The sequence below is a fragment of the Pteropus medius genome, unplaced genomic scaffold, assembly GCF_902729225.1.
Source record: "Pteropus medius unplaced genomic scaffold, Ma_sr-lr_union100, whole genome shotgun sequence".
NCBI classification, from domain to species: Eukaryota; Metazoa; Chordata; class Mammalia; order Chiroptera; family Pteropodidae; genus Pteropus; species Pteropus medius.
Window position 1 is genome coordinate 6,485,267 of NW_024349796.1, and position 12,547 is coordinate 6,497,813.

Sequence of the window (12,547 nt, forward strand, 5' to 3'; positions counted from 1 at the left end):
CAGTATTATAAACACATTTATCATTAACCAAGTAGTGATTAATTTATACTTGTAGTTTTATTCAGTTTAATGAATGTATTAGATACTCAAATTTAAAAGAATACATTTTTCGTGTTGCTCATGTCAGTGTTCTTCATGCGTCCTGAGCTCTTTCGGGCCCCTTGTCACACTTCATTTTTTTATCCATCTTTCCCATGCAGCTGTACCCATAAGGGCAGGAAGCTTATGTCTGGTTCACTGTTGTTTCCAGGAAAGCATTAATTGTTGACTGCTGGGTTGGCTAACTGAGTTATGTGGCTCTGTGGGAAACAGCATGTTTTAAATATCTTAAGCTTGCTTGCTTGCTTGCTTGCTTATTTGTTATTTATTTATTTATTTATTTATTTATTTCTTTAAACAGCGAACAGAGTATCTGTCAGGCAAGAGCTGCTGTGATGGTTTATGATGATGCCAATAAGAAGTGGGTGCCAGCTGGTGGCTCAACTGGGTTCAGCCGAGTTCACATATATCACCACACAGGCAACAACACCTTCAGAGTGGTGGGCAGGAAGATTCAGGACCATCAGGTAAGGGTCTGCTCAGTTCTTAAAGTCATCTTGTATTACAGAAAGGCTTGGCATATGCAGTAAAATACAGTAGTGCTTTAAAACTATAGCCAAAATAGTATCCATGGGGGAAAACAGTACTGATGCATAGTCCTAAAAGTATCTAAATATTGGCAAAAAAGAAGACAAATATTTAAAAATAATTAGAAAACTGTACAAGTCAGGAAGTTTCCTTATGAAACACTGAAATTTTTATTCATGAGTAAACTATCCTATGATTTCTAGTTTTTGACAAATGGAGCAGTCTTAAAATGTTTGGAAATTTGAAAACGTTTCTAAATAAATCATGACACTAAGATGAAATTATGAAGATTTAGAAAAAAAGTACTTAGATCTGAATGACAAGGTACTACATATAGAAACTGTCGGACATCTAAGCTGTGGACAAATCTTAATGGCATATAATGAGCTTAACCCAAAGAAAGCAGAAGGAAATAAAAAATAAAAGAAGAAAATAATTAAATAAAAATAAATAGAAGTTTTTAACACGTGTTTGCCCTACTGAATATAAAAATTGGCAGAATCAAGCAAAAAAAATTACAAATAAACACTACTAGCATTGGAAAAGAGATATCACTGTGTTATAAGGAAATAAATTTTGTAAGATAATATGAATAGCTTTATGCCAATAAATGGACCATTTTGTAGAAAAATATAACTTACCAAAACTGGTAGAATAGAAAAACGCAGACCTGCAATCATAAAATATATCAATAGTTAATAATCTACCCCCAAATTTTTAAAAATGGAGAGAATCCAGAGCATTTACAAACGAAATCTAAAAATCTTCAAGATACTACCTGTTTTATGCAAACCGTTGTAAAGAATAATATTTTATGAGACTGGTCTAATTTTGATATCTAAAACATAGAACAGTTTGAGAGAGGAAAATTATAACCAGTCTCAGTTATGAACATGGACACATCCAGAAGTCCTCAGTAAGAGATTAGTGACCGCTGCAGGGACGTATACGAAAAAGAAAACGACCACCTCTTGACCAAATTCGGTTTATCTCCCTCTATCTCAGTCACTAAAGATAGTTTAACATTAGATAACCTGGTAATGTAACTTACCAGAAGAAAACCTACACGAAACGAGATTCGGGAAAAGCATTTAATAAAATTAAAATCCGCACGTAATAATTTTCATCACGTTTGGCATCAAAATAAATCATCTTAAGCTGATAAAGATTAGTAATATAAACAATACAGTAAACATCTTACAGGACAGGGCAATGGTGAGTTTCCATTCAACTCGGGAATAAGTAAGTTGAGATTTCAGCTTTCATCACTTTTAGCATCACAATTTAGCATTGCGAAGGAGGTAACCGGGTGATGTGAAGATGAAGAAAATAGGAGCTTTCAGGATCAAAAAAGAAGAAACAGCAGATTTTATACACCAGTGATGTAATTGTCTGCATAAAAATCCCTAGAGTATCTGCAAATGAAATATTAGAACTAACAAGATTGTTCAGCAAGGTTGCTGGATCAGTATAGAAAAGTTAATAGCAGTTTTGTATATCCCCCAGGCCATGACTTGGGACCCAGACGTCCCAGGAAGAGGTTCGACTCAGAATTAGACTGGCCTTTGTAGGAACTGAAACCTAGCCTTTTCAATCACTTTTGGATTCAGGTTATTTGAGATTCTTAGTTTCCCTAGCTGTTTGCCAGAAGCAAATGTAAATTTTTCCTGGAAAAATACAGCATCACTGTAGGCCTCAAAGTTTTTATACAGTTGTTCATACACAGTGCCTGGCACTCAATCGAAGTACCCGGGCACACAAGGACATGACAGGAACTGCTATTGGAGATAAGTATTTGTAAAATCCTTGTATTGTTGAGGGAAAGGTAGAAATATCAGTTTTTGTCTTGGATCTGTTTAAGATGCCTGTCATAATCTCATGGCAACCGCTAAAACAATAGTAAAAATATTTAACTAGCAAGCTAATAGAAGGGATAATTATAGTAAACTCTAAAAGAAGGTATGGTAGATTTAGATCCGCATTTATATATAATTTACATTAAATGTAAGTGAACACTCCAATAAACCCATTTCCCGTTTGCCCCGAGAATACTCGCCAGCAGAGCTTCGGCTGCAGTGTTTACCCCGAGATAACTCGCGGATTACAGTCCGAACCTCACCGTCAGAGTTTACCGTGCAAGAGTTTCCTTTTATTGTTATTTTTGCATTGCTCTAGTATATCGATAATCTTTGGAAACAAATGACATCATTCTGTTTATAGTGTTCTGTTTTTAGAAGTGGTATTTTCGTTTACAAAATATTGTAATTCTCGATCACTAAAAATGTCAAATCGTAGAAAACGTAGTGTTCTTACATGTGATGTTAACATTGTTCTTGAACAGTTATTAGCCAAAGATTTATTTGATGAATCCAGTTTATGTATACATTTCTGTTACATTAGGATTAGAGACAAGTTCGCTTTAGAAATAACTTCAAGAACAGTTTTTATATTTTATTTTCACATTGAAAACCAGTCAGATTTGCTTCAGCCTCAGATAGTGTGTTTATGTAAAATAAAATTAATGCTGGCAACTTGTATTTTCTAAATGGGAAATGATTTAAGAGCAGTAACTGGCAGTTTGGATCCATGACACAAAATTGATAATCTTAATATAAAATTGTAGCCACACACAAAGGACTTTTGTTGAATAACAAAGTAGGAGGACATATTTTAGGCCATCAAGACTTAGTATAAAGCTACAATAATAAAGAGACACTGTGACGTTGGCTCAAAGACAGGCATATTGACTAGTAGAACAAAACAGAGCCATTTATAGACTCTTGATTTATGGTAAACTGGCAGCACAGTTAATAGGTAGGATTGGATCCGTTGGAGAGCCCTATTGAAACAAAAAGGAAACTTGAACTGGGTTTTACACCACAAGGCATAAGTCAGTTCTTTTTGATTTGGGATAAAAGTATGAAAGTTAAAACTATTAAGTCTCTGTAAAATGATATGGGATAGTATTTTTATGACCTTGAGCTGGAGAAACATTTCTTAATCAGGTTATGAAAAGCATTAACTATAAAGGAAAAGATTGCTAATTTGGACTGAATTTGGAATGAATAAAGGTGAAGAATGTCTGTTGATCAAAAGACACCACTAAGAGGGTGAAAAGACAAGCCACAAAATGGGAGAAGATATTTACAACATAGATAACCACCAGTAAGATTGGATTCGGAATATATAAAAGACTCTTACAAAGTAAAAAGATGGACAATTCAGTAGAAAAATGGGCAAGAGGTTTAACTTAAGCAGTTACTCATAAAAGAAGTTATCCAGATAGCCATAAACATGAGGAAGTACTAAATCTGAGTGTTCAGGGAAGTGCAAACTAGAACCACGATGATGTAGTATTGATATGCACCAGCATTGCTAAATTGAAGACCGACAATACCAATTGTACTGTTGCATCGTATGTGTAGTTGTGCGTGCTGATGGGTCCTGCTGCGACAGTGAAAGTTGACGGACCAGGTTTGGAAAGCTACTCGGAGTTTTCTACTGTAGTTGAACCTGTGTGGCCTGTGACAGTTCCACTCCTGGGCGTATGCCCAACAGAAATGTGTGCTCGTGTGTACAAAAAGACGTTTAGTAGGATGTTCATAACATCACTATTTTTGATATCTCCAAACTTCAGACAATTCACAGACTCTCCTAAACATGTTTAAGAGGAAAGGGCAGATGCATTACAATACTTATGTGTGAAGTTTGGCTTGTACTTTCTGGGAGGTGGGGGCAGGTAAGAAGGATGTCCTATATCCTGATCAGGGTTGGCTGCACGAGAATGTTTACTGAGGTATGTGCTTACGTTTTATATACTTAGTGAATTTATCATGCTTTAATAAGCATGGTAAAATATATTTAACAGGGGATATAGATTTTCTTTTATTTTGCTGATTTACTGTTTTAAGGCCAGACCTTTGTAACCACCAGACAGCTTCGCTTCCATCAGACTATTATTTCTAGAGTGATTTTACCCTAGGTCATTGTTTTAACCATTTTTTGCCAAGGTCTATCTGGAAAAGGTTTGAATGAATGAATATCTATCCGATCAGAATTTGTCGACTTTGCCAGTTATTACCTTGACTTTATAAAGAATTACTGTCTTTTAGGTCGTGATAAATTGTGCCATTCCTAAAGGGCTGAAGTACAATCAAGCCACGCAGACCTTCCACCAGTGGCGGGATGCTAGACAGGTGTATGGTCTCAACTTTGGCAGCAAAGAGGATGCCAATGTCTTTGCAAGTGCCATGATGCATGCCTTAGAAGTGCTGAATTCACAGGAAACGGGTAAGGTGCCCCTCGTTGACGAGCTCTCTTGAACTGAAGTGTCACGTATCTGTTAAAACATCTTTTCTGACCAGCTTTTAAATCGTATGTGTATTTGAAGTAATTCCTGAATTTCTGTTATTCTCTACAGAAATGTGAACTTTTATTTGAGGGCGATAAGCATGTAGTCTAGAGGGATAATCGTATGAGATTAGTTATCATTTTTTAATGCTCTCATTTGAAGTTATTTCGTTCTGTTGATCCTGCTCTCGAACCTCAACTTTTGTTGCAAAGATGTGAGGCCCGGAGAATGTGCAGCGAATAGAATTATGCACATTTATCATTATCTCAGTTTTTATGAAGAAACATGTTTTCTGAAGCATGTTTCTTAAGGCACCACTGAGCCCTTAAACTTCAAGTAGGACTAGTTCTTCATCCTAGTAAATAAAAATTTGGTTCTAAAAGTTGTTTCAAGATTTTCGGAGTGCCCTCATGTGGTGTAAGCTCTGAATTGCAGCTCCCCTGGCGCTGCGTGGTGCTTAGACAGCTAGCTATGTAGAAACAATTCACTTTAAAAAACCCCACTATTTAAGACTGTGTATGTGCCAGAAGTGAGCTCTGTTTTTGTTTTTGTTTAAAAAATAGAAAAATAACTATACCAATGTATTGTTATTTCTTTGGAGAGCTAGATTTTATAATTAAAATAAATGTTATATATATAAAAATTCAAATGTAATTATTCTTGCCTTCGTGGTTTATTTAGCAGTGATCTTAATGATGTAAATGTGCTATGAACAAAGTTTATTTCTATATTTCTATATTTTAAGACTTATAGTCAAATTAAAATTTGGTATTTTGTTGAAGGTATAGAATTTTAAACCTATTGTTGATACATTAAATTTCATTTATTCCTTGCCTCATTCTAAAAAGGATTGAAACATCTAGCTCATGTGTTAGTCTCTTTCAAGTATGAATTTCAGAGCAAGAAGTCATTTTGGAATGTTGCCAGAAACCATGATATTATGCCTATAGATGGTTTAGATTAGATCTCTTTTGAGGAAATTAATATCTCTATATATAATTGTACCCAGCTCTCGTGTCTTATCTATTTTGAGAGAATAAACCACAGGAACTTCTCCTGGTTGTCAGTAAGTCCAGAAAATAGCATAGGAAAGTCTGCATGTATATATAGTCTTGGTTGTAGATTATCTCTCTAAGTCACTGTACCTTTCTTGCAGGCATCAGTATTTTATTGGCATGCTATTGTAGGTGTAGAATTGCTTTTTTTTTTGTCACCATAGATTTACCATGCGAAAGAAACTAGAATTGTGGTTCTTAATATCTTATTACATAGGTCAGCTACATAATAAAATAATTAAAGGACCAAAGTTTAGACAGCATATGTATGACAATAATTTTTGGCTTCCTCATGTTTGGAACAAACTAGCATTTTAGTTTCTAAACCTTCAAAAGATTAACCACTGATATTAGGAACTAAATGTTACTAATATAAAGTAGTTAAAACTATTGTTCATATTGTCATCGGTTTTTTTTTAACCAAATGGAAAGGATTGTTTTTATCAGTGTGTAGTCACACAGTTCGCTTTCAAAATGCAAATGATAATTAATGTTTTTTTCCTTCTGATCTTGATCTTTTGAAATTAATGAGTCTTAATGTGGAGAGACTCAATTACATTCTCTGTTGTAATTTCCACATTTGGCAATGGGAAAATCGCCCATCTCATCTCACTAGCTACACAAGCATTTTGGAATGGGCAAAAAATTTAATAGCTTTTTCTTACATGATTTTGAAACTTTATTCTGTTCTCTGTCACAATCCCAAACCTGTAATCCCATGGGCTGAGGAAAGAAAGAGAAAGGTGGAAGAAGCCGGCCCATCCTAGCCATCTTCTTATATCATGGCCCAAGCCGTAGGCAAAGAGGCTTTTGGTTCTGTAGCTTTTTCATCAGGAAAAAAACAAAGCATATAAAGTGGACGATGTTTTTTATAGTCTGATTTATTTAGAAAATAACATTTCATAAATTACTGCAAACCCTAATTTCTGATTTTTGATGGCATTAATTTGCTTAGATGTGGAGGAGGTAGGCGCTAAGAATCAGAAGTGTCTTTGGGAACGTATATAATCTTTCTGTAAGTCTCCACCAAAGTAGGATAAGTGTGTACCCCACCCCAGTATCATTTTGCGAGTCCCCTCCCTCCCACCTAAACAAACATACCCAATAATGTCTGCCTCTCATCTCAAACACACCTTCCCCCTCTGCAGCTGTTTTGTTTTGGGTTCACAGCCAGGTCCTTGCTGAAACCATCCATTGTCCTTCTGCCAAAACCAAGTTGAAAAAGTTTAACTTACAAGTCTCCTCTCTAAGCAAAAAATATGCTCGAGAAATCTCTAATCAGAAGCAAAAAGAAAGCGGAAAAACCCACAAATATGTGGAAATTAAACAGTCTGGGTCGAAGAAATAAAAGGAGAGATCAAGGGATGCATAGAAACAAACGAGAATGAAAATCAAACATAACAAACTTTTGGAATACAGTAAAAGCGGTAATAAGAGGGAAGTTCATATCATTACAGGCCTATCTCAAGAAACAAGAAAAATTCCAAATTAATAACCTAACATTATATCTTAAAGAACTAGAAGAATAAATGAAGCCTAAAGTCAGTAGAAGGAAGAAAATAATAAAAATTAGAGCAGAATTAAATGAAATGGAGAACAAAAAGACAATAGAAAAAATTAATGCAACAAAGAAGTGGTTCTTTGAAAAGATCAATAAAATTGACAAAACCCCTAGCTACACTAAGAAAGAGAGAAAAGACACAAATTAACAAAATCAGAAACGAAAGAGAAGTTATGATGGACACCACAAAAATACGAAGGGTCATACAGGAATACTATAAAAGACCGTATGCCATCAAATTCAGTAACGTATGAGAAATGGATAAGTTCTAAGAAAGATACAACCTTCCTAGACTGAATCATGAAGAACTGGAAAATCTAAAAAGACTGATCAACAGTAAGGAAATTGAAATAATCATAAAAACCCTCCCAAAAAGTAAAAGTCCAGGACCAGTTGGCTTCACTAGTGAATTCTACCCAACATTCAAAGAACATTTAATACCAGTCCTTCTCAAACTCTCCCCCCAAATTGAAGAAGAGTCACTACTTCCTAACACGTTTTATGAGACTTGCATTACCCTGATACCAAAGCCTGACAAGAATAACACACAAAAAAGAAAACTACAGACTAATATATTTGATGAATGCAGATGCAAAAATCCTAAACAAGATACTAGCAAATCATTACAGGCCTAGCTCAAGAAACGAGAAAAATCCCAAACAAACAACCTAACATTACATCTTAAAGAACTAGAAGAAGAACAAATGAAGCCCAAAGTCAGTAGAAGGAAGAAAATAATAAAAATTAGAGCAGAATTACACGAAATAGAGGACAAAAAGACAATAGAAAAAAATCAATGCAACAGAGCAATACATTAAAAAAATTATATATCATGATCAAGTAGAGGTTTATTTCAGAGGCACAAGAATAGTTCAACATATACAAATTGATCAATATGGTATATCACATAAACAAAATAAAGGATGAAAATCATATGATCATACTAATAAATGCAGAATAAGCATTTGATAAGATTTAGCACCCATTTATGACTAAACTACTTAATAAAATGGGTATAGGAGTACCTCAACATAATAAAGGCCATATGTGAGAAACCCTCTGCTGATATTGTATTTATTGATGGAAAACTGAAAGCTTTTCTTCTAAGATCAGGAAAAAGAAAGATGCCCACTCCTGCCACTCTTAGTCAGTACAGTATTGGAAGTTCTAGCTAGAGCAGTCGGGCAAGAGAAAGAAAGAAATAGCTTCCACACTGGGAATGAGGAAGTCAACTTGTCACTTTTTGCAGACCGCATGAATCTTTATGTAGAAATCCCTAAAGACTCCAAAAAAAACCTATTAGAAACAATAAACAAATACAGTAAAGTTGCAGGATGCAAAATCAATGTGTAGAAATTTATTGCATTCCTATATACTAACAATGAAATTTCAGAAAAATGAAAAATAATCCCTTTTGCCATTGCAACAAAAAGAATAAAATACCGAGGGGAAACTTAACAAGGCATGTGAAGGACGTATACACTGCAAACTACAAGGCATTATTAAAAGATATTGAAGAAGACATAAAGAAATAGAAAGATATTTCATGTTCATGGGTTGGAGGAATTCACATAGTTAAAGTGGGCATATTACCCAAAGCAATATAGAGATTTAATGGAAATCCTATCAAAATCCCAGTGGCATTTTTTAAAGAAACAGAACAAAAAAATTATCAGATTTGTATGGAATCACAAAATACCCCAAATAGCCAAAGCCATCTTGAGAAAAAAGAACGAAGCCAGAGGCATCATACACACTTCCTGACTTCAAATTATACTACAAAGTGACAGTAGTCAAAACAGCATGGTATTGGGCAGAGAAACAGACACAGAGATCCGTGGAACAGAATCGGGCGCCCCAAAATAAGTCTACATATATATGGGCATGTAATTTTCGACAAAGGAGCCAAAAACATACAGTGGAGAAAAGAAAGCCTCTTCAATAAATGGTGCTGGGCAAATGGGAAAGCCACCTGCAAAAGAATGAAACTGGTCTGCTCTTTTTAATATTAACTCAAAATGGATCGAAGACCTAAATATAAGACCTGAAACAATAAATTGCATAGAAGAAAATATAGGTACTAAACTCATGGACCTTGTTCTTAGAGAGGATTTTATGAATTTGACCTCAGAGGCAAGGGAAGTAAAAGCAAAAATAAATGAATGGGACTCTATCAAACTGAAAAGCTTCTGCAACAGCAAAAGAAACTGTCCAGAAAACAAAGAGACAGCCAATCGAATGGGAGAAGATATTTGCAAGCAACCCCTCTGATGAGGGGCTAATATTCAGAATATATAAAGAATTCATGCAACTCAACAACAACAAAACACAATCCAGTTAAAAAATGGGCAGAGGACCTGAACAGACACTTCTTCCAAGAAGACATGCAAATGGCCAACAGACATATGAAAAGATGCTCAGCTTCACTAGCTATTAGGGAAATGCAAATCAAAACCACAGCGAGATATCACCTCACACCTGTTGGAATGGCCGCTGTCAACAAGACAAGTAATAACACGTGTTGGAGGAGTTTTAGGGGAAAGGGAACCCTCACACACTGCTGCTGGGAATGTAAATTAGTACAGTCACTGTGGAAAACAGTGTGGAGGTTCCTCAAAAAATTGAGAATAGAATTGCCATATGACCCAGCAGTCCCTCTTCTGGGTATCTAACTTCAAAATTCGAAAACATATAGCTGTAAAGAAAATGTACACCCTGATATTCATTTCAGCATTATTCACAGTGGCCAAGACATGGAAACAACTGGTGTTCTTCGATAGGTGATTGGATAAAGATGTGGTACATGTATACAATGAAATATTACCCATCCATAAGAAAAGATGAAATATTGCCATTTGTGACAACACGGATGGATCTTGAGATTATCATGCTAAGTGAAATAAGTCAGAAAAAGTTGAGAATCATATGATTTCAGTCATATGTGGAATAGAAAACTGAAAGCAACAAGCGAACAAGACAATCAGAAACTCATAGACAGACAGTTTAGTTGTTACCAGAGGGAAAGTGGGGAGGGGGAGAGGTAGATGAGGGTAAAGGGGTCAAGTACATGGTGAAGGAGATGTGACTGTGGTGAATGCACAATTCAATATACAGATGATATATTATTGAATTGCACACTTGAAACCGATATAGTTTTCTTAACCAATGCCACCCCAATAAATTTAATTTTAAAAATCACAGCTGTTCTCATTTTGTTACCTATTCTGTCATACAAAAAAGCCAGAGTAAAAATATTTTTTGAAGAATGGCTTCCTTTGGGGCTTGTTGTGCTGAACTTCACAGGGTGCTCTGTATGTGTTTAGTTTTCCCATTTCTTGTGAAAAGGGTGAGTGGCAGAAGCGTTTTCCTTTCTTTTTCGCTTGGCGTGCAGTTATCCAGTGTACTGGAAAGTACAGGAGGTGCTCATTACGGAGATTATGTTTGGAATTTGAAAAACAAAATCACAGGTAACATTTTTGAAAAAGAATTGAAATAGCGTTCTCCTTTTTATAACAAATGCTACAGTTTATATGTTTCTATTGTTTAATGGAAATGGACTTTAAACAGTACATTCAAAACTCATTATCCAGACCGATATTGTGGAATTCTGTATTATTTATCAAGTACCTTTATAGAAGTTTTGCAGATAATGGTTATGGCTTGTATGAAATTTAAGTCAGTCCTTGTGATGATTGGTGGAGGTTAATTTGTACAATCTATTTCATTTAGAAAAAGGTTTAAGTCATTTGAAAATAGGAAAAAAGTTTTAAATTCATTTTTTACTAGGAAAATCGTATACATAGCCAAGAAGGTGATTCTGCTGCTTTTATTCACTCAACCAAGATTAACTGATCTCCAAACTTGATCAGTTAAGTGAGAGGAAAACCTTAAACTATTTTGGCACTAACACTGCTTTTGCTAGATTTATATATATATATATATATATATATATATATATATATATATATATATATATATATATAAATATACATATACACACACACACACACACACACGTATATGTATATGTATATATGTGTATATACATGTGTGTGTGTGTATATATGTATATATGTGTATATATACATATATACATATATATGTGTGTGTATACACACACACACACACACACACACGTAATTTGGCCTGGTATACCTTCTAATATGAGCATTTGTATGAATTTTACCTTGTCAAATTTTAATCTTTTTGAGATGTTTTTAAATTAATTGGATTTGAAGAAATCTCAGCAAGTTTCTAGAAGTATTTGTGTGTAGTGACATGACACTTTTATTTTCCAGACTGCCAGTATTAAGGTTATGTCACAAAACCACCAAACATGTTTTGAGCACAGGTACTGCACTAGGTGCCGGAAGTAATACTAACATGATAAAGTCTTCCAGAATTTTAGAGTTGGACTGGAGATGCTAGAAACAAGGTCGGCAGCCTGGGAGTACAGTGTGTGAAACGTTGCCAGTGGAGCGTGCAGGAAGGCCTGGGGAATACCAACGGAAGCTCCGGGTCAAGGGAGCTTCTGAAGGGGCGATGACGCTCGATCTGTGTTTTGAGGACTGAGTCAGCCTTGGCAGTGAGAGGGGCGCCCTGGATAGATGTGGGGACCATGAGCGCCTGGGCACTTGGGGAACAGCAGCTGGGCTGTGCAGTGGCTTGGGCAGGAGACTGTGGAGCGGGAGGGGGGAAGGAAATGCAAAGAGACCAGACTGGGCAGGGGGCCTGCGTGTAGCGGTGCCTGTTGTCCGTGGAACAGGCACTGACGGTGCTGAGTAAGTGTGGATAGCGTCGGGTTTGTGCTTTAGAGCAAAAGTAAAGGATCGGTGAGCAGGTGCAAGCTTGGAGGTCAGTTTAGGGACACTGTGTGATAACGTCAGTGCGAATGATGAGGCCTGAAGTGGTACAGTATAAAGGGGAGAGGGACTGAGTGAGGAGGACGTGGCA

The 12,547-nt window shown here is 35.8% G+C and overlaps 1 protein-coding gene across 1 annotated transcript in view; it reads left to right on the forward strand.

Annotated features, from left to right (window-relative positions):
* ENAH (ENAH actin regulator) overlaps positions 1-12,547 on the forward strand; it is a 108,577-nt gene that overhangs the window by 52,090 nt on the left and 43,940 nt on the right. The window contains 2 exon segments of the mRNA XM_039883302.1: positions 401-566; positions 4,740-4,917. Coding sequence (XP_039739236.1) covers positions 401-566; positions 4,740-4,917 — 344 coding nt within the window.